The sequence below is a fragment of the Oncorhynchus masou genome, chromosome 2 (genome assembly GCF_036934945.1).
Source record: "Oncorhynchus masou masou isolate Uvic2021 chromosome 2, UVic_Omas_1.1, whole genome shotgun sequence".
NCBI classification, from domain to species: Eukaryota; Metazoa; Chordata; class Actinopteri; order Salmoniformes; family Salmonidae; genus Oncorhynchus; species Oncorhynchus masou.
Genome location: NC_088213.1, coordinates 4,029,506 through 4,053,829, shown reverse-complemented (window position 1 = coordinate 4,053,829; position 24,324 = coordinate 4,029,506). Strand labels below are relative to the sequence as shown.

Below are 24,324 nucleotides of genomic sequence, written 5' to 3'. Positions count from 1 at the left end.
TTGAACACCGGCTGTATTAAACACCGGCTGTATTCTACACCGGCTGTATTAAACACCGGCTGTATTGAACACCGGCTGTATTAAACACCGGCTGTATTAAACACCGGCTGTATTAAACACCGGCTGTATTGAACACCGGCTGTATTGAACACCGGCTGTATTAAACAATGGCTGTATTAAACAATGGCTGTATTGAACACCGGCTGTATTGAACACCGGCTGTATTAAACACCGGCTGTATACTACACCGGCTGTATTAAACACCGGCTGTATTAAACACCGGCTGTATTAAACACCGGCTGTATTAAACACCGGCTGTATTAAACACCGGCTGTATTCTACACCGGCTGTATTCTACACCGGCTGTATTAAACACCGGCTGTATTAAACACCGGCTGTATTCTACACCGGCTGTATTCTACACCGGCTGTATTAAACACCGACTGTATTAAACACCGGCTGTATTAAACACCGGCTGTATTAAACACCGGCTGTATTAAACACCGGCTGTATTGAACACCGGCTGTATTAAACACCGGCTGTATTCTACACCGGCTGTATTAAACACCGGCTGTATTAAACATCGGCTGTATTAAACACCGGCTGTATTGAACACCGGCTGTATTAAACACCGGCTGTATTCTACACCGGCTGTATTGAACACCGGCTGTATTGAACACCGGCTGTATTAAACACCGGCTGTATTAAACACCGGCTGTATTGAACACCGGCTGTATTGAACACCGGCTGTATTAAACACCGGCTGTATTCTACACCGGCTGTATTAAACACCGGCTGTATTGAACACCGGCTGTATTAAACACCGGCTGTATTAAACACCGGCTGTATTGAACACCGGCTGTATTAAACAATGGCTGTATTAAACAATGGCTGTATTAAACACCGGCTGTATTAAACACCGGCTGTATTCTACACCGGCTAAAATAACACCAGTGTTGGTGTTTATAACCAGTGTTAAATCAAAACCACTCCCAAAATGATCATATTTCCCGGCATGCTCTATTGCAGGTTGATTTTTAGAATAGTTTTTTCCCCTCAATATCTATGTTTTTACATGTAGCACATCAATTGATTAATTCATCTCATGCTACTCAAATATGAATAACATACATTTTGATCAACTAATCCGATCTGTTACTTTGTAGTTAATTGCATCCATTACTGAAATGGTTATCCCAGTTTATTTTGGATTTTTTTTAATTTTACCTTTATTTGACTAGGCAAGTCAGTTAAGAACAAATTCTTATTTTCAATGACGGCCTAGGAACAGTGGGTTAACTGCCTGTTCAGGGGCAGAACGACAGATATGTTGTCAGCTCGGGGGTTTGAACTCACAACCTTCCGGTTACTAGTCCAACGCTCTAACCACTAGGCTACCCTGCCGATGGTTTAGGTCGTCTCGACCCAGCAGTCAGCCTGAATGTAGGTTACGAGAGAATAAACATGTCAAATGTTGGATATCTTCACTCTGGCTGGATTCCGATAGGAATTACACAGCACTTAGCCAACCATCATAATGTGATTTGCAGACCTGAAAACCAAGAATTTCATTCAGGCTACTGTATTGGTGTCAAACTAGGCCCTCAAATGAAGGCCTCGTTAAATACTTGTGTTGAACATTTTTATTTTAATGATCTGGCTCCGGTGAAACCCACAGGACAACAAAAAACAATGACTGCAACAATCTCTGTCTCTGTCAATAACAAATACAGTCATGGCTGGTAACTACAATTCACTCGAAAGCTAAGGCACTCTGGGAAATATGTATAGGTCAAGTTAAGTATTGCATAAGTGTGGTGCTGAACTAAGGTTGTGTTGACTTGAACTTCCTGTCTTTTTGAAAGTCGTTGAGTGCAGTAGAGAACTGGTCACTTCCTGTTTCTCTTCCAGTCTATTATCTTCGTGTGAGTCTGAGTTGTGTATCTGTTGTTACCTGTGTGCAGAGCTGGACCAGTAGCTTGGCAGCGTTGGGGCTGTTGGAGGCCAGACAACCCACAGCCGTACTGAGATAGGCCAGACAGGAGATGGGTTTGCTGGCCTTGGTGGCCCCGCGGGGCCGCTCTGAGGCCCCTGATCCAGATGTGGGGCTGGTGGAGAGGCCGGCTCGCCCCGCTGCAGCCAGACACATCAGTCTGACCAGGGTCCTGATGTCTGTCAGACCCAGAGAATCCAACCCTGCTGCCAGGCTGCAGCTAGAACCACTGAGAGAGAGGGAAAGGGGGAGAGAGAGGAGGGGAGAAAGAGGGGAGGGAGAGAGAGATAAAGGGGGAGAGAGGGAGAGAGAGGGAAGGAGGGAGGGAGAGGGGAGGGAGGGAGGGGAGGGGAGAAAGAGGGGAGGGAAGGAGGGAGAGAGAGGGAAGGGGGGAGAGAGAGGGGAGGGAGAGAGAGGAGGGGAGGGAGAGAGAGGGGGAGGGAGGGAGAGAGGGGGGAGAAAGAGGGGAGGGAAGGAGGGAGAGAGAGGGAAGGGGGGAGAGAGAGGGAAGGGGGAGAGAGAGGGAAGAGGGAGAGAGAGGAGGGAGAGAGAGGGGAGGGAGAGAGAGGGGAGGGAGAAAGAGATAAAGGGGAGAGAGGGAGAGAGAGGGAAGGGGGAGAGAGGGGGGGGAGGGAGAGAGAGGAGGGGAGAAAGAGGGTCGGGGGAGAGAGAGAAAGGGGGGAGAGAGAGGAGGGAGGGAGGGAGAGGGAGGGAAGGGGGAGAGAGAGGGGAGGGAGGGAGGGAGAGAGAGGGAAGGGGGGAGAGAGAGGGAAGGGGGGAGAGAGAGGGGAGGGAGAGAGAGGAGGGGAGGGAGAGAGAGGGGAGGGAGAGAGAGGAGGGGAGGGAGAGAGGAGGGGGAGGGAGAGAGAGGAGGGAGGGAGAGAGAGGAGGGAGAGGGAGAGGGAAGGGGGAGAGAGAGGGAGGGAGGGAGAGAGGAGGGGGAGGGAGAGAGAGGAGGGGAGGGAGAGAAAGGGGGAGGGGAGGGAGAGAGAGGAGGGGAGGGAGAGAGAGGAGGGGAGGGAGAGAGAGGAGGGGAGGGAGAGAGAGGAGGGAGAGAGAGAGAGAGGGGAGGGAGAGAGAGGAGGGAGAGAGAGAGAAGGCCATACTCATAAACATATAGTAGTTGCAATGCTGTTCACCCTTATACACTGACACCAACTAAACACAGTGGAACATGAGATGAATGGTGAGAGATCGACACTGAGAGAAACACCAACAAGATAGAGAGAGACAGACGGAAAGACACCAAGGAGACAGAGAGACAGCCAGAGACAAAGAGAGACAGAGAGAACAGAGAGGGAGAGAGAGAGAGACAAAGCGAGACAGAGAGAACAGAGAGAGAGAGAGAGAGAGAGACGGAAAGACACCAGGGAGACAGAGAGACAGCCAGAGACAAAGAGAGACAGAGAGACAGAGAGAACAGAGAGGGAGAGAGAGAGAGACAAAGACCAACACATTATCCAGTCCTACACACAGTCCTACACCTAGTCTACACACAGTCCTACACCTAGCCTACACACAGTCCTACACCTAGCCTACACAGTCCTACACCTAGAATACACACAGTCCTACACCTAGCCTACACACAGTCCTACACCTAGCCTACACACAGTCCTACACCTAGTCTACACACAGTCCTACACCTAGCCTACACACAGTCCTACACCTAGTCTACACACAGTCCTACCACTAGTCCACACCTAGGCTACAACCAGTCCTACACCTAGTCTACACAGTCCTACACCTAGGCTACAACCAGTCCTACACCTAGTCTACACAGTCCTACACCTAGTCTACACAGTCCTACACCTAGTCTACACACTGTCCTACACACAGTCCTACACCTAGTCTACACATAGTCCTACACATAGTCTACACACAGTACTACACACAGTCCTACACCTAGTCTACACCCAGTCCTACACATAGTCTACACACAGTCCTACACACAGTCCTACACCTAGTCTACACACAGTCCTACACACAGTCCTACACCTAGTCTACAACCAGTCCTACATCAAGTCTACACAGTCCTACACCTAGCCTACAACCAGTCCTACACCTAGTCTACACACAGTCCTACCACTAGTCTAAACCTAGTCCTACATATAGTCTAAACACAGTCCTACACACATTCTACACCTAGTCTACACAGTCCTACACCTCGTATACACACAGTCCTACACCTAGTCTACACAGTCCTACACCTAGTCTACACCTAGTAGACACCCAGTCTACACAGTCCTACACCTCGTATACACACAGTCCTACACCTAGTCTACACAGTCCTACACCTAGTCTACACAGTCCTACACCTAGTCTACACCTAGTCTACACCTAGTCTACACACAGTCCTAAACCTAGTCTACACCCAGTCTACACCTAGTCTACACCTAGTCTACACACAGTCCTACACCTAGTCTACACAGTCCTACACCTAGCCTACACCTAGTCTACACCTAGTCTACACCTAGTCTACACAGTCCTACACCTAGTCTACACCTAGTCTACACACAGTCCTAAATCTAGTCTACACCTAGTCTACACTTAGTCTACACAGTCCTACACCTAGTCTACACCCAGTCTACACCTAGTCTACACCTAGTCTACACACAGTCCTACACCTAGTCTACACAGTCCTACACCTAGCCTACACCTAGTCTACACCTAGTCTACACCTAGTCTACACCTAGTCTACACACAGTCCTACACCTAGTCTACACCTAGTCTACACACAGTCCTAAACCTAGTCTACACCTAGTCTACACAGTCCTACACCTAGCCTACACCTAGTCTACACCTAGTCTACACCTAGTCTACACAGTCCTACACCTAGTCTACACCTAGTCTACACACAGTCCTAAATCTAGTCTACACCTAGTCTACACTTAGTCTACACAGTCCTACACCTAGTCTACACCTAGTAGACACCCAGTCTACACCTAGTCTACACCTAGTCTACACCTAGCCTACACACAGTCCTACACCTAGTCTACACACAGTCCTACCACTAGTCCACACCTAGGCTACAACCAGTCCTACACCTAGTCTACACAGTCCTACACCTAGGCTACAACCAGTCCTACACCTAGTCTACACAGTCCTACACCTAGTCTACACAGTCCTACACCTAGTCTACACACAGTCCTACACACAGTCCTACACCTAGTCTACACATAGTCCTACACATAGTCTACACACAGTACTACACACAGTCCTACACCTAGTCTACACCCAGTCCTACACATAGTCTACACACAGTCCTACACACAGTCCTACACCTAGTCTACACACAGTCCTACACACAGTCCTACACCTAGTCTACAACCAGTCCTACACCAAGTCTACACAGTCCTACACCTAGCCTACAACCAGTCCTACACCTAGTCTACACACAGTCCTACCACTAGTCTAAACCTAGTCCTACATATAGTCTAAACACAGTCCTACACACATTCTACACCTAGTCTACACAGTCCTACACCTCGTATACACACAGTCCTACACCTAGTCTACACAGTCCTACACCTAGTCTACACCTAGTAGACACCCAGTCTACACAGTCCTACACCTCGTATACACACAGTCCTACACCTAGTCTACACAGTCCTACACCTAGTCTACACAGTCCTACACCTAGTCTACACCTAGTCTACACCTAGTCTACACACAGTCCTAAACCTAGTCTACACCCAGTCTACACCTAGTCTACACCTAGTCTACACACAGTCCTACACCTAGTCTACACAGTCCTACACCTAGCCTACACCTAGTCTACACCTAGTCTACACCTAGTCTACACAGTCCTACACCTAGTCTACACCTAGTCTACACACAGTCCTAAATCTAGTCTACACCTAGTCTACACTTAGTCTACACAGTCCTACACCTAGTCTACACCCAGTCTACACCTAGTCTACACCTAGTCTACACACAGTCCTACACCTAGTCTACACAGTCCTACACCTAGCCTACACCTAGTCTACACCTAGTCTACACCTAGTCTACACCTAGTCTACACACAGTCCTACACCTAGTCTACACCTAGTCTACACACAGTCCTAAACCTAGTCTACACCTAGTCTACACAGTCCTACACCTAGCCTACACCTAGTCTACACCTAGTCTACACCTAGTCTACACAGTCCTACACCTAGTCTACACCTAGTCTACACACAGTCCTAAATCTAGTCTACACCTAGTCTACACTTAGTCTACACAGTCCTACACCTAGTCTACACCTAGTAGACACCCAGTCTACACCTAGTCTACACCTAGTCTACACCTAGTCTACACACAGTCCTACACCTAGTCTACACAGTCCTACACCTAGCCTACACCTAGTCTACACCTAGTCTACACCTAGTCTACACAGTCTACACCTAGTCTACACCTAGTCTACACACAGTCCTACACCTAGTCTACACCTAGTCTACACCTAGTCTACACACAGTCCTAAACCTAGTCTACACCTAGTCTACACCTAGTCTACACAGTCCTACACCTAGTCTACACCTAGTCTACACCTAGTCTACACACAGTCCTAAACCTAGTCTACACCTAGTAGACACCCAGTCTACACCTAGTCTACACAGTCCTACACCTAGTCTACACAGTCCTACACCTAGTCTACACACAGTCCTACACCTAGCCTACACACAGTCCTACACCTAGCCTACACACAGTCCTACACCTAGTCTACACACAGTCCTACACCTAGTCTACACACAGTCCTACACCTAGTCTACACACAGTCCTACACCTAGCCTACACACAGTCCTACACCTAGTCTACACAGTCCTACACCTAGTCTACACAGTCCTACACCTAGTCTACACAGTCCTACACCTAGTCTACACACAGTCCTACACCTAGTCTACACACAGTCCTACACCTAGCCTACACACAGTCCTACACCTAGTCTACACACAGTCCTACACCTAGCCTACACACAGTCCTACACCTAGTCTACACAGTCCTACACCGAGTCTACACCTAGTCTACACCTAGTCTACACCTAGTCTACACCTAGTCTACACACAGTCCTACACCTAGTCTACACAGTCCTACACAGAGTCTGCACAGTACTACAGCGAGTCTACACAGTCCTACACCGAGTCTACACAGTCCTACAGCGAGTCTACACAGTCCTACACCTAGCCTACACCTAGCCTACACCTAGTCTACACCTAGTCTACACCTAGTCTACACAGTCCTACACCTAGTCTACACACAGTCCTAAATCTAGTCTACACCTAGTCTACACAGTCCTACACCTAGTCTACACCTAGTAGACACCCAGTCTACACCTAGTCTACACCTAGTCTACACATAGTCCTGCACCTAGTCTACACAGTCCTACACCTAGTCTACACCTAGTCTACACCTAGTCTACACAGTCTACACCTAGTCTACACACAGTCCTACACCTAGTCTACACCTAGTCTACAGCTAGTCTACACCTAGTCTACACACAGTCCTAAACCTAGTCTACACCTAGTCTACACAGTCCTACACCTAGTCTACACCTAGTCTACACACAGTCCTAAACCTAGTCTACACCTAGTAGACACCCAGTCTACACCTAGTCTACACCTAGTCTACACAGTCCTACACCTAGTCTACACAGTCCTACACCTAGTCTACACAGTCCTACACCTAGTCTACACACAGTCCTACACCTAGCCTACACACAGTCCTACACCTAGTCTACACAGTCCTACACCTAGTCTACACAGTCCTACACCTAGTCTACACACAGTCCTACACCTAGTCTACACACAGTCCTACACCTAGCCTACACACAGTCCTACACCTAGTCTACACACAGTCCTACACCTAGCCTACACACAGTCCTACACCTAGTCTACACAGTCCTACACTGAGTCTACACCTAGTCTACACCTAGTCTACACCTAGTCTACACCTAGTCTACACACAGTCCTACACCTAGTCTACACAGTCCTACACCGAGTCTACACAGTCCTACAGCGAGTCTACACAGTCCTACACCGAGTCTACACAGTCCTACAGCGAGTCTACACCGAGTCTACACCTAGTCTACACAGTCCTACACTTTGTCTACACCTAGTCTACACCCAGTCTACACCTAGTCTACACATAGGTCTACACCTCGTCTATACCTAGTCTACACATAGGTCTACACCTCGTCTACACCTAGTCTATACCTAGTCTACACCTAGTCTATACCTAGTCTACACCTAGCCTACACCTAGCCTACACCTAGTCCACAGACAGACCCACCTGACAGAGAGTAGAGACAGGGCTCTCATCACCATGGTCCTGGCCAGGAGGACCTGCGCTGCAGAGGTCACTCTCCTCAGAGCCATGACCCTGTCGTGGGGGTTCTCCAGCGCTGCGGCCTGCTCCCCCAGAGTCACCCTGCCCGAGGAGCTGTTCTCCACCGCGCCCTGGTAGCCTGGGAAACACACGCAGACACGTGATGAAGCTGACGCACAATGTAGAATTACAGAGAGGACCAGACACATCTGAACCACCCACATTACAGAGAGGACCAGACACATCTCACCCACATTACAGAGAGGACCAGACACATCTCACCCACATTACAGAGAGGACCAGACACATCTGAACCACCCACATTACAGAGAGGACCAGACACATCTGAACCACCCACATTACAGAGAGGACCAGACACATCTGAACCACCCACATTACAGAGAGGACCAGACACATCTCACCCACATTACAGAGAGGACCAGACACATCTCACCCACATTACAGAGAGGACCAGACACATCTCACCCACATTACAGAGAGGACCAGACACATCTGAACCACCCACATTACAGAGAGGACCAGACACATCTCACCCACATTACAGAGGACCAGACACATCTCACCCACATTACAGAGAGGACCAGACACATCTGAACCACCCACATTACAGAGAGGACCAGACACATCTGAACCACCCACATTACAGAGAGGACCAGACACATCTCACCCACATTACAGAGAGGACCAGACACAACTCACCCACATTACAGAGAGGACCAGACACATCTCACCCACATTACAGAGAGGACCAAACACATCTCACCCACATTACAGAGAAGACCAGACACATCTGAACCACCCACATTACAGAGAGGACCAGACACATCTCACCCACATTACAGAGAGGACCAAACACATCTCACCCACATTATAGAGAGGACCAGACACATCTGAACCACCCACATTACAGAGAGGACCAGACACATCTCACCCACATTACAGAGAGGACCAGACACATCTCACCCACATTACAGAGAGGACCAAACACATCTCACCCACATTACAGAGAGGACCAGACACATCTGAACCACCCACATTACAGAGAGGACCAGACACATCTCACACACATTACAGAGAGGACCAGACACATCTCACCCACATTACAGAGAGGACCAGACACATCTCACCCACATTACAGAGAGGACCAGACACATCTCACCCACATTACAGAGAGGACATGACACATCTCACCCACATTACAGAGAGGACCAGACACATCTCACCCACATTACAGAGAGGACATGACACATCTCAACCACCCACATTACAGAGAGGACCAGACACATCTGAACCACCCACATTACAGAGAGGACCAGACACATCTCACCCACATTACAGAGAGGACCAGACACATCTCACCCACATTACAGAGAGGACCAGACACATCTCACCCACATTACAGAGAGGACCAGACACATCTGAACCACCCACATTACAGAGAGGACCAGACACATCTCACCCACATTACAGAGAGGACCAGACACATCTCACCCACATTACAGAGAGGACCAGGCACATCTGAACCACCCACATTACAGAGAGGACCAGACACATCTCACCCACATTACAGAGAGGACCAGACACATCTGAACCACCCACATTACAGAGAGGACCAGACACATCTGAACCACCCACATTACAGAGAGGACCAGACACATCTGAACCACCCACATTACAGAGAGGACCAGGCACATCTGAACCACATTACAGAGAGGACCAGACACATCTCAACCACATTACAGAGAGGACCAGACAGATCTGTGTGTGTGTGTGTGTTTCTCAGCCCCTCACCTATCTGCAGCAGAGTCTCCTCCATGCTGTTGGTGGCGGTCACCATGGCTACGGACGCTCCCAGGGGGTCACTGTCGGGGAACTGGACGGCCTCTGGGACGACCCGGCGCTCGCTCAGACCCAACGGTCCCGCCAGCAGCTCAAACTCCTCGTCCCCAGTTAACCTCTCATCCTCGTCAACATCCAGCATGTCCCATTCCTCTGCAAGGGTTGTAGAGAATAACATCATCCACGTGGTTATAGAGAGGAGCAGTCAAACTATCAGCCACGTGGTTATAGAGAGGAACAGTCAAACTATCAGCCACGTGGTTATAGAGAGGAACAGTCATACTATCAGCCACGTGGTTATAGAGAGGAACAGTCAAACTATCAGCCACGTGGTTATAGAGAGGAACAGTCAAACTATCAGCCCAGTGGTTATAGAGAGGAGCAGTTATACTATCAGCCACGTGGTTATAGAGAGGAACAGTCAAACTATCAGCCACGTGGTTATAGAGAGGAACAGTCAAACTATCAGCCCAGTGGTTATAGAGAGGAGCAGTTGTACTATCAGCCACGTGGTTATAGAGAGGAACAGTCAAACTATCAGCCCAGTGGTTATAGAGAGGAACAGTCAAACTATCAGCCCAGTGGTTCTAGAGAGGAGCAGTCAAACTATCAGCCACGTGGTTATAGAGAGGAACAGTCAAACTATCAGCCCAGTGGTTATAGAGAGGAGCAGTCAAACTATCAGCCACGTGGTTATAGAGAGGAGCAGTCAAACTATCAGCCACGTGGTTATAGAGAGGAACAGTCAAACTATCAGCCACGTGGTTATAAAGAGGAACAGTCAAACTATCAGCCACGTGGTTATAGAGAGGAAGAGTCAAACTATCAGCCCAGTGGTTATAGAGAGGAACAGTCAAACTATCAGCCCAGTGGTTATAGAGAGGAACAGTCAAACTATCAGCCACGTGGTTATAGAGAATAACAGTCAAACTATCAGCCACGTGGTTATAGAGAGGAGCAGTCATACTATCAGCCCAGTGGTTATAGAGAGGAACAGTCAAACTATCAGCCACGTGGTTATAGAGAGGAACAGTTGTACTATCAGCCCAGTGGTTATAGAGAGGAACAGTCATACTATCAGCCACGTGGTTATAGAGAGGAACAGTCAAACTATCAGCCACGTGGTTATAGAGAGGAACAGTCAAACTATCAGCCACGTGGTTATAGAGAGGAACAGTCAAACTATCAGCCACGTGGTTATAGAGAGGAGCAGTCATACTATCAGCCCAGTGGTTATAGAGAGGAACAGTCAAACTATCAGCCACGTGGTTATAGAGAGGAACAGTTGTACTATCAGCCCAGTGGTTATAGAGAGGAACAGTCATACTATCAGCCACGTGGTTATAGAGAGGAACAGTCAAACTATCAGCCACGTGGTTATAGAGAGGAACAGTCAAACTATCAGCCACGTGGTTATAGAGAGGAACAGTCAAACTATCAGCCACGTGGTTATAGAGAGGAACAGTCAAACTATCAGCCACGTGGTTATAGAGAAGAACAGTCATACTATCAGCCCAGTGGTTATAGAGAGGAACAGTCAAACTATCAGCCCAGTGGTTATAGAGAGGAACAGTCAAACTATCAGCCACGTGGTTATAGAGAGGAACAGTCATACTGTCAGCCACGTGGTTATAGAGAGGAACAGTCAAACTATCAGCCACGTGGTTATAGAGAGGAACAGTCAAACTATCAGCCACGTGGTTATAGAGAATAACAGTCAAACTATCAGCCACGTGGTTATAGAGAGGAACAGTCAAACTATCAGCCACGTGGTTATAGAGAGGAACAGTCATACTGTCAGCCACGTGGTTATAGAGAGGAACAGTCATACTGTCAGCCACGTGGTTATAGAGAGGAACAGTCATACTATCAGCCACGTGGTTATAGAGAGGAACAGTCAAACTATCAGCCACGTGGTTATAGAGAATAACAGTCAAACTATCAGCCACGTGGTTATACAGAGGAACAGTCATACTATCAGCCACGTGGTTATAGAGAGGAGCAGTCAAACTATCAGCCACGTGGTTATAGAGAGGAGCAGTCATACTATCAGCCACGTGGTTATAGAGAGGAACAGTCAAACTATCAGCCACGTGGTTATAGAGAGGAGCAGTCAAACTATCAGCCACGTGGTTATAGAGAGGAACAGTCAAACTATTAGCCACGTGGTTATAGAGAGGAACAGTCAAACTATCAGCCACGTGGTTATAGAGAGGAGCAGTCAAACTATCAGCCACGTGGTTATAGAGAGGAAAAGTCAAACTATCAGCCACGTGGTTATAGAGAGGAGCAGTCAAACTATCAGCCACGTGGTTATAGAGAGGAACAGTCAAACTATCAGCCACGTGGTTATAGAGAGGAGCAGTCATACTATCAGCCACGTGGTTATAGAGAGGAACAGTCAAACTATCAGCCACGTGGTTATAGAGAGGAACAGTCAAACTATCAGCCACGTGGTTATAGAGAGGAACAGTCAAACTATCAGCCACGTGGTTATAGAGAGGAACAGTCATACTATCAGCCCAGTGGTTATAGAGAGGAACAGTCAAACTATCAGCCACGTGGTTATAGAGAGGAACAGTTATACTATCAGCCACGTGGTTATAGACAGGAACAGTCAAACTATCAGCCACGTGGTTATAGAGAGGAACAGTCAAACTATCAGCCACGTGGTTATAGAGAATGAAGCTACAGTGGACCAGTCATACTATCAGCCATGAAGCTACAGTGGACCAGTCATACTATCAGCCATGAAGCTACAGTGAAACCAGTCATACTATCAGCCATGAAGCTACAGTGAAACCAGTCATACTATCAGCCATGAAGCTACAGTGGACCAGTCATACTATCAGCCATAAAGCTACAGTGAAACCAGTCATACTATCAGCCATGAAGCTACAGTGAAACCAGTCATACTATCAGCCATGAAGCTACAGTGGACTAGTCATACTATCAGCCATGAAGCTACAGTGGACCAGTCATACTATCAGCCATGAAGCTACATTGGAACCAGTCATACTATCAGCCATGAAGCTACAGTGAAACCAGTCATACTATCAGCCATAAAGCTACAGTGAAACCAGTCATACTATCAGCCATGAAGCTACAGTGAAACCAGTCATACTATCAGCCATGAAGCTACAGTGGACCAGTCATACTATCAGCCATGAAGCTACAGTGGACCAGTCATACTATCAGCCATGAAGCTACAGTGAAACCAGTCATACTATCAGCCATGAAGCTACAGTGGACCAGTCATACTATCAGCCATGAAGCTACAGTGAAACCAGTCATACTATCAGCCATGAAGCTACAGTGAAACCAGTCATACTATCAGCCATGAAGCTACAGTGAAACCAGTCATACTATCAGCCAGGAAGCTACAGTGGACCAGTCATACTATCAGCCATGAAGCTACAGTGAAACCAGTCATACTATCAGCCATAAAGCTACAGTGAAACCAGTCATACTATCAGCCATGAAGCTACAGTGAAACCAGTCATACTATCAGCCATGAAGCTACAGTGAAACCAGTCATACTATCAGCCATGAAGCTACAGTGGACCAGTCATAAAATCAGCCATGAAGCTACAGTGAAACCAGTCATACTATCAGCCATGAAGCTACAGTGAAACCAGTCATACTATCAGCCATGAAGCTACAGTGGACCAGTCATACTATCAGCCATGAAGCTACAGTGGAACCAGTCATACTATCAGCCATGAAGCTACAGTGGACCAGTCATACTATCAGCTATGAAGCTACAGTGAAACCAGTCATACTATCAGCCATGAAGCTACAGTGGAACCAGTCATACTATCAGCCATGAAGCTACAGTGGACCAGTCATACTATCAGCCATGAAGCTACAGTGGACCAGTCATACTATCAGCCATGAAGCTACAGTGGACCAGTCATACTATCAGCCATGAAGCTACAGTGAAACCAGTCATACTATCAGCCATGAAGCTACAGTGAAACCAGTCATACTATCAGCCATACAGTGAAACCAGTTATACTATCATCCATGAAGCTACAGTGAAACCAGTCATACTATCAGCCATGAAGCTACAGTGGACCAGTCATAAAATCAGCCATGAAGCTACAGTGAAACCAGTCATACTATCAGCCATGAAGCTACAGTGAAACCAGTTATACTATCAGCCATGAAGCTACAGTGGACCAGTCATACTATCAGCCATGAAGCTACAGTGAAACCAGTCATACTATCAGCCATGAAGCTACAGTGGACCAGTCATACTATCAGCCATGAAGCTACAGTGAAACCAGTCATACTATCAGCCATGAAGCTACAGTGAAACCAGTCATACTATCAGCCATGAAGCTACAGTGGACCAGTCATACTATCAGCCATAAAGCTACAGTGAAACCAGTCATACTATCAGCCATGAAGCTACAGTGAAACCAGTCATACTATCAGCCATGAAGCTACAGTGGACCAGCCATACTATAAGCCATGAAGCTACAGTGAAACCAGTCATACTATCAGCCATGAAGCGTCATACTATCAGCCATGAAGCTACAGTGAAACCAGTCATACTATCAGCCATGAAGCTACAGTGAAACCAGTCATACTATCAGCCATGAAGCTACAGTGAAACCAGTCATACTATCAGCCATACAGTGAAACCAGTTATACTATCATCCATGAAGCTACAGTGAAACCAGTCATACTATCAGCCATGAAGCTACAGTGGACCAGTCATAAAATCAGCCATGAAGCTACAGTGAAACCAGTCATACTATCAGCCATGAAGCTACAGTGAAACCAGTTATACTATCAGCCATGAAGCTACAGTGGACCAGTCATACTATCAGCCATGAAGCTACAGTGAAACCAGTCATACTATCAGCCATGAAGCTACAGTGGACCAGTCATACTATCAGCCATGAAGCTACAGTGAAACCAGTCATACTATCAGCCATGAAGCTACAGTGAAACCAGTCATACTATCAGCCATGAAGCTACAGTGGACCAGTCATACTATCAGCCATAAAGCTACAGTGAAACCAGTCATACTATCAGCCATGAAGCTACAGTGAAACCAGTCATACTATCAGCCATGAAGCTACAGTGGACCAGCCATACTATAAGCCATGAAGCTACAGTGAAACCAGTCATACTATCAGCCATGAAGCGTCATACTATCAGCCATGAAGCTACAGTGAAACCAGTCATACTATCAGCCATGAAGCTACAGTGAAACCAGTCATACTATCAGCCATGAAGCTACAGTGGACCAGTCATACTATCAGCCATGAAGCTACAGTGAAACCAGTCATACTATCAGCCTTGAAGCTACAGTGAAACCAGTCATACTATCAGCCATGAAGCTACAGTGGACCAGTCATACTATCATCCATGAAGCTACAGTGAAACCAGTCATACTATCAGCCATGAAGCTACAGTGGACCAGTCATACTATCAGCCATGAAGCTACAGTGGACCAGTCATACTATCAGCCATGAAGCTACAGTGGACCAGTCATACTATCAGCCATAAAGCGTCATACTATCAGCCATGAAGCTACAGTGAAACCAGTCATACTATCAGCCATGAAGCTACAGTGGACTAGTCATACTATCAGCCATGAAGCTACAGTGGACCAGTCATACTATCAGCCATGAAGCTACATTGGAACCAGTCATACTATCAGCCATGAAGCTACAGTGAAACCAGTCATACTATCAGCCATGAAGCTACAGTGGACCAGTCATACTATCAGCCATGAAGCTACATTGGAACCAGTCATACTATCAGCCATGAAGCTACAGTGAAACCAGTCATACTATCAGCCATGAAGCTACAGTGGACCAGTCATACTATCAGCCATAAAGCTACAGTGAAACCAGTCATTCGTATGATCAGGGACAAGAGCCTCTGGAACAAGTGAATCATCATGTTTAATTGGAAGCCGTACCTTCATAGACACTGTCCTGCTTCCCCAAGAGGTCCGGGGCCAGTCCTTTACATCTGAACATGGACCACGACACGTGTTAGTGATCACAACGTCATCTTGTCACCGTTACACAGTGTCGTATCGAATCTGAAGTTTCAGTTGTACAACACAAGAGTCACCAAGTCCGTAATTTAAAAAAAACGTGGCGTGTCACCTTCTGTCCGCCACAGACCTCTCCGTCACGGGGACTGTGGTTTTACTCCTGACCGCCAGGTGTTTGTCCCGACAGCTCCCACAGAGGAGGTAGTAGGGGTTCCCGCTGCCGCACTCCCCCCCGAACCACCCGTCTACGTAGGAGCCGTTGCTCCGGTAACCCTGCCGGTTGGCGCTGCGCCCGCAGCCAGGGTGGCTCTTCTTCATGTGCTGGTTGAAGTTGGCAACGCTAGCCTCACACAACTCACACACCACCACCTCGTCTCGTTCCTCTGTCTCACACACATGCTGCCAGGGGACAGGGAGGGGACACGGAGACAGGGAGGGGAGGGAGGGGACACGGAGACAGGGAGGGGACACGGAGACAGGGAGGGGAGGGAGGGGACATGGTGACAGGGAGGGGACACGGAGACAGGGAGGGTGGGAGGGGACACGGAGACAGGGAGGGGACACGGAGAAAGGGAGGGGACACGGAGACAGGGAGGGGAGGGAGGGGACACGGAGACAGGGAGGGGACACGGAGACAGGGAGGAGACACGGAGACAGGGGGGACACGGAGACAGGGAGGGGACACGGAGACAGGGAGGGGAGGGAGGGGACACGGAGACAGGGAGGGGACACGGAGACAGGGAGGGAGGGGACATGGAGACAGGGAGGGGACACGGAGACAGGGAGGGTGGGAGGGGACACGGAGACAGGGAGGAGACACGGAGACAGGGAGGGGACACGGAGACAGGGAGGGGACACGGAGACAGGGAGGGGAGGGGACACGGAGACAGGGAGGAGAGGGAGGGGACACGGAGACAGGGAGGGGAGGGAGGGGACACGGAGACAGGGAGGGGACACGGAGACAGGGAGGGAGGGGACACGGAGACAGGGAGGAGACACCGATACAGGGAGGGGACACGGAGACAGGGAGAATACACGGAGTCAGGGAGGGGACACGGAGACAGGGAGGGGACACAGAGACAGGGAGGGGACACAGAGACAGGGCGGGGACATGGAGACAGGGAGGAGACACCAATACAGGGAGGGGACACGGAGACAGGGAGGGGACACAGAGACAGGGAGGGGACACAGAGACAGGGAGGGGACACGGAGACAGGGAGGGAACACGGAAACAGGGAGGGGACACGGAGACAGGGAGGAGAGGGAGGGGACACGGAGACAGGGAGGGGACACGGAGACAGGGAGGAGACACGGAGACAGGGAGGGGACACGGAGACAGGGAGGAGACACGGAGACAGGGAGGGGACATGGAGACAGGGAGGAGACACCGATACAGGGAGGGGACACGGAGACAGGGAGGGGACACAGAGACAGGGAGGGGACACAGAGACAGGGAGGGAACACGGAAACAGGGAGGGGACACGGAGACAGGGAGGAGAGGGAGGGGACACGGAGACAGGGAGGGGACACGGAGACAGGGAGGAGACACGGAGACAGGGAGGGGACACGGAGACAGGGAGGGGACACGGAGACAGGGAGGGGACACAGAGACAGGGAGGGGACACAGAGACAGGGAGGGGACACAGAGACAGGGAGGGGACACAGAGACAGGGAGGGGACACAGAGAGGGGACACAGAGAGGGGACACAGAGACAGGGAGGGGACACAGAGACAGGGAGGGGACACAGAGACAGCGAGGGGACACAGAGACAGGGAGGGGACACGGAGACAGGGAGGGGACACGGAGACAGGGAGGGGACACGGAGACAGGGAGGGGACACAGAGACAGGGAGGGGACACGGAGACAGGGAGGGAACACGGAGACAGGGAGGGAACACAGAGACAGGGAGGGGACACGGAGACAGGGAGGGGAGGGAGGAGACACGGAGACAGGGAGGGGACACGGAGACAGGGAGGAGAGGGAGGGGACACGGAGACAGGGAGGGGACACGGAGACAGAGAGGAGACACGGAGACAGGGAGGGGCCACAGAGACAGGGAGGGGACACAGAGACAGGGAGGGGACACAGAGACATGGAGGGGACACAGAGACATGGAGGGGACACAGAGACAGGGAGGGGACACAGAGACAGGGAGGAAAGGGAGGTGACACAGAGACAGGGAGGGGAGGGAGGGGACACAGAGACAGGGAGGGGAGAAAGAGACATGGAGGGGACTCAGAGACAGGGAGGGGACACGGAGACAGGGAGGGGACACAGAGACGTAAAACACAAAGTCAGTTCATATCTAGGACATCAATAGCATGATGCCACTAACAGACAGGTGAATATGACAGCAGTGTAGACAACATGATACCATAGCAACAAGATGATTAGCCATGAATTAACCACAAGCAACAAGACTTGATGATCAATGTCACCCACCGTAATCACCATTAGCATGTTAGCGTTCCACCTGATTTACTAGCAAACCCCATTGACATCCCATCCACGGCATGCTAGTTAGGCTAGCGACAGATATCACTGCAGTCAGTGGCAGAGCATGGTGCAGTGTGTGTGTGTGTGTGTGTGTGTGTGTGTGTGTGTGTGTGTGTGTGAGTGAGTGAGTGAGTGAGTGAGTGAAAAGAGAGAGAGAGAGAGAGAGAGAGAGAGATATAGTTTGAGTGTGTGTGTGTGTGTGAGTGCGTGTGTGTGTGTAAGACAGGGAGATAGTTTGAGAATGTGTGAGTATGTGCGTGTGTGTGTGTGTAAGACAGGGAGAATGTGTGAGTATGTGAGTGTGTGTGCGTGTGTAAGACAGAGAGAATGTGTGAGAATGTGTGTGTGTGTGTGTAAGACAGGAAGAATGTGTGAGTATGTGAGTGTGTGAGTGTGTGTGCGTGTGTAAGACAGAGAAAATGTGTGTGTGTGTGCGTGTGTGTGTGTAAGACAGGGAGAATGGGTGAGTATGTGAGTGTGTGAGTGTGTGTGCGTGTATAAGACAGAGAGAATGTGTGAGTATGTGAGTGTGTGAGTGTGTGATAGTGAGTAAGCCTCAACCTCTCTCTAAGCAGACAGTTAGCATTTTACAGCACCCAAGTGAATGAGCGTGTGAGTGAAAGTTAGCTGGTGAGAGTCTAAATCCCAAACTTCCACGTCACTCTCCCCACTGAGAGTGAGCCGTTGAGTGACGTGGAAAGTCAGGATGAAGACCTTACGAGTCAAGGTGAGGAAGAGGAAGCAGCAAAACCACACACACCCATGTTGGCCAGTCCAGTACCTCTGGGATCCACATGCCCAGGATGTCAGTGTCGCTGGCCAGGTCCTGACCGAACATGGCCTCCATGGTCTCCTCGTCCAGCTCCAGCTCCAGCTCCTCGTCGAGGTTAAAGTCATACAGAGGTCCAGTGTCCTGCTGTAGGGCACTGCCCTCTCTACGAGCCTGGCTGTGATGGGCCTGCACCGAGCGGTACAGACCAGCTACAGGAGAGGATACATGTTACAACAGCACCGAGCGGTATAGACCAGCTACAGGAGAGGGTAGATGTTACAACAGCACCGAGCGGTACAGACCAGCTACAGGAGAGGGTAGATGTTACAACAGTACCGAGCGGTACAGACCAGCTACAGGAGAGGATACATGTTACAACAGCACCGAGCGGTATAGACCAGCTACAGGAGAGGGTAGATGTTACAACAGCACCGAGCGGTATAGACCAGCTACAGGAGAAGGTACATGTTACAACAGCACCGAGCGGTACAGACCAGCTACAGGAGAGGGTACATGTTACAACAGCACCGAGCGGTATAGACCAGCTACAGGAGAAGGTACATGTTACAACAGCACCGAGCGGTACAGACCAGCTACAGGAGAGGGCAGATGTTACAACAGCACCGAGCGGTATAGACCAGCTACAGGAGAGGGTAGATGTTAGAATAGTATAGAGGAGAGGGTATACAGTAGAATACTATAGAGGAGAGGGTATATATTAGAATAGTATAGAGGAGAGGGTATACAGTAGAATACTATAGAGGAGAGGGTATATATTAGAATAGTATAGAGGAGAGGGTATACAGTAGAATACTATAGAGGAGAGGGTATATATTAGAATAGTATAGAGGAGAGGGTATACAGTAGAATACTATAGAGGAGAGGGTATATATTAGAATAGTATAGAGGAGAGGGTATATGTTAGAATAGTATAGAGGAGAGGGTATATGTTAGAATAGAATAGAGGAGAGGGTATATGTTAGAATAGTATAGAGGAGAGGGTATATGTTAGAATAGTATAGAGGAGAGGGTATATATTAGAATATAATAGAGGAGAGGGTATATATTAGAATAATATAGAGGAGAGGGTATATGTTAGAATAGTATAGAGGAGAGGGTATATGTTAGAATAGAATAGAGGAGAGGAGAGGGTATATGTTAGAATAGTATAGAGGAGAGGGTATATATTAGAATAGAATAGACTAGAGGAGAGGGAATATGTTAGAATACTATAGAGGAGAGGGTATATGTTAGAATAGCATAGAGGAGAGGGAATATGTTAGAATAGTATAGAGGAGAGGGTATATGTTAGAATAGAATAGAGGAGAGGGTATATGTTAGAATAGTATAGAGGAGAGGGTATATGTTAGAATAGAATAGAGGAGATACCATATTTATTGTGATTCTCATGATTCTATATGTATTGTGTATTGTGATTCTCATGATTCTATATGTATTGTGATTCAGTGCTGTTTATTGCAAGTTGATGTTCCAAACATATTGTTCAATATATGTCTGCTGCAAATTGGCTCCCTATTTAAAATGAAGCTAAAGAGAGAGAGACAAGAGAGAGACAGAGGGAGAGAGAGACAGAGAGATACAGAGAGAGAAGCCCAGAGAGAGAGAGAGAGACAGAGAGAGAGACAGAGAGAGGGAGAGACAGAGAGATACAGAGACAGAGAGAGAGAGACAGAGACAGAGAGACAGAGGTACAGAGAGAGACCCAGAGAGAGTGAGAGACCCAGAGAGAGAGACAGAGAGAGGGAGAGACAGAGAGATACAGAGAGAGAGACCCAGAGAGAGACAGAGACAGAGAGACACAGAGAGACAGAGAGAGAGACAGACAGAGACAGAGATACAGAGAGAAAGACCCAGAGAGACAGAGAGAGACAGAGAGTGAGAGAGAGACAGAGACAGAGAGACAGAGAGTGAGAGAGAGACACAGAGAGACAGAGACAGAGAGAGACAGAGAGACAGAGACAGAGAGTGAGAGAGAGACACAGAGAGACAGAGCGAGAGACAGAGACAGAGAGACAGAGATAGACAGAGAGACACAGAGAGAGAGAGAGTGAGAGAGAGACACAGAGAGACAGAGCGAGAGAGACAGAGAGAGAGAGACAGAGATACAGAGAGAGAGACCCAGAGAGAGACAGAGAGAGACAGAGAGTGAGAGAGAGACACAGAGAGACATAGACAGAGAGACAGAGAGTGAGAGAGAGACACAGAGAGACAGAGCGAGAGACAGAGAGACAGAGATAGAGAGAGACAGAGAGACAGAGATAGAGAGAGACAGAGAAACACAGAGAGACAGAGAGTGAGAGAGAGACACAGAGAGACAGAGCGAGAGACAGAGACAGAGATAGACAGAGAGAGACAGAGATAGACAGAGAGAGACAGAGGAAGAGTCTCACCAGCGCGGGCCAGCAGTGTCCTAGCAGCCAGGTCAAAGCGGTGTTTCCTGCTGACAGCAGAGCGCCCTCTGGGGGTTGGACCAACGGAGGCAGAGGCCTGGTCCAGCCCCTCTGGACTGCAGGGACACACAAACACAGCCCTCACACAAATCACAAACATGGAAAGAGATAATATTGGTTTCAATGACAACTAGTACTTCAATAGCAAACAGAATAGACGGCATCCCTGACTCTTTCAGCTCTGTAGTGAGACGTACTGTAATACTTATATATATTTATATATACTGTACTGTAATACATATATACTGTACTGCATATATACTGTATACACTGTACTGCATGTTGTCGTTGAATACTGAATCTAAAGCAATTTTATCCAAGTGCTACTAAGCACCAAAAAGACCAGAGGACCAAGGCACTCCTCATATAATTCATTAAAATGCCTTTACTTTGTATGGCATGTTCAATGGAAACAAAGTTTAAAACCTCCGGCTGCATGGCCTTCGTCAGGGAGTACTACTAAGCACACACTATGTGTAACAGAAGACTGGAGACAGGCATATCTGACCCCCAAGGGGCTGTCCTCTACAACAGCTTCAGTTACTGTACCTCTCACTGAAGCCCTCCTCCATGTCTGCAGAGTCAGCGTTGGGCATATCTCCAGGGGAGTGAAGGTAGCTCCTCTCCAGACTCTTACCCCCTCCCGAGGCTGTGGCCCCTGGGCACGAGGAGCTGTCTGACCCCTGTCCTCGAGAGTGGCTCTCATCCTCGTCCTCCTCTGTTCCGGGGTGTTCTATCATCCACATAGCCAATACCGTGATGTTCTGGGCATCGGCCTCGCCACGAGTACCTGGGGGAGGGGGGGATAGGACCTGATGACATACTGTTGGTGAAATAAACATCAGTGTTGCTGCTAACGAAGGGGGGATAGGACCTGATGACATACTGTTGGTGAAATAAACATCAGTGTTGCTGCTAACGAGGGGGGATAGGACCTGATGACATACTGTTGGTGAAATAAACATCAGTGTTGCTGCTAACGAGGGGGGATAGGACCTGATGACATACTGTTGGTGAAATAAACATCAGTGTTGCTGCTAATGAGGGGGGGGATAGGACCTGATGACATACTGTTGGTGAAATAAACATCAGTGTTGCTGCTAACGAGGGGGGGGATAGGACCTGATGACATACTGTTGGTGAAATAAACATCAGTGTTTCTGCTAACGAGGGGGGATAGGACCTGATGACATACTGTTGGTGAAATAAACATCAGTGTTTCTGCTAACGAGGGGGGGGGGGGGGGGGGGGATAGGACCTGATGACATACTGTTGGTGAAATAAACATCAGTGTTTCTGCTAACGAGGGGGGGGGGGGGGGGGGATAGGACCTGATGACATACTGTTGGTGAAATAAACATCAGTGTTGCTGCTAACGGGGGGGGGATAGGACCTGATGACATACTGTTGGTGAAATAAACATCAGTGTTGCTGCTAACGAGGGGGGGGGGATAGGACCTGATGACATACTGTTGGTGAAATAAACATCAGTGTTTCTGCTAACGAGGGGGGGGGGATAGGACCTGATGACATACTGTTGGTGAAATAAACATCAGTGTTGCTGCTAACGAGGGGGGTAGGGGGGCAGGTAGAGGTTAGAGCGTTGGGCCAGTAACTGAAAAGTCGCTGGTTTGAATTCCTGAGCAGAAAAGGTGAAAACAGAAATCTGTCACTGTGCCCTTGAGCAAGGCACTTAAACCCCAATTGCTCCGTGGGCGCAGGACAGTCGCAGGACTGTCGTGACCCCAGGTGTCTCGAGGGGTAGTTGGGATATGAAACATTTCCATGAAACACTTGTAATGATGAACACTTGGACAAGTCTGTGAACAGGAGAAATATAAGCACTGTCCCCATCCCGGGTTCAAAACAGTCTGCTCACAAACACACGGCACCGTGGTCCTTGTTTGTAGCTTTTATTTACACAGGGAAGACACCGTACCAACAGATTCAGCTATGTTTTTAAAAAGGCACCAATTGGATAGCTCCATCGGTACCAGTTCAAGCTAGCTGTGATCTTCCGGCACGTTCTGGACTCTGTTACATTGGCTGGGAGAGTGGTTAGCGGTTGTATCCTGAATGGCCATTGGCTGGGAGAGATGGTCCATTAGAAGTGGTTGTATTCTGAATGGCCATTGGCTGGGAGAGAGATGGTCCATTAGAAGTGGTTGTATTCTGAACAGCCATTGGCTGGGAGAGAGATGGTCCATTAGAAGTGGTTGTATTCTGAATGGCCATTGGCTGGGAGAGAGATGGTCCATTAGAAGCGGTTGTATTCTGAATGGTCATTGGCTGGGAGAGAGATGGTCCATTAGAAGTGGTTGTATGCTGAATGGCCATTGGCTGGGAGAGAGATGGTCCATTAGAAGCGGTTGTATTCTGAATGGTCATTGGCTGGGAGAGAGATGGTCC

The 24,324-nt window shown here is 48.8% G+C and overlaps 1 protein-coding gene across 1 annotated transcript in view; it reads right to left on the bottom strand.

The window, feature by feature from the left end:
• The window catches only part of LOC135552207 (probable E3 ubiquitin-protein ligase HERC1), a 191,334-nt gene that overhangs the window by 22,146 nt on the left and 144,864 nt on the right, over positions 1–24,324 (bottom strand). The window contains 8 exon segments of the mRNA XM_064983699.1: positions 1,955–2,222; positions 8,258–8,432; positions 10,106–10,306; positions 16,095–16,147; positions 16,288–16,574; positions 19,433–19,653; positions 21,856–21,971; positions 22,465–22,705. Of these exon segments, the coding sequence (XP_064839771.1) occupies positions 1,955–2,222; positions 8,258–8,432; positions 10,106–10,306; positions 16,095–16,147; positions 16,288–16,574; positions 19,433–19,653; positions 21,856–21,971; positions 22,465–22,705 (1,562 nt within the window).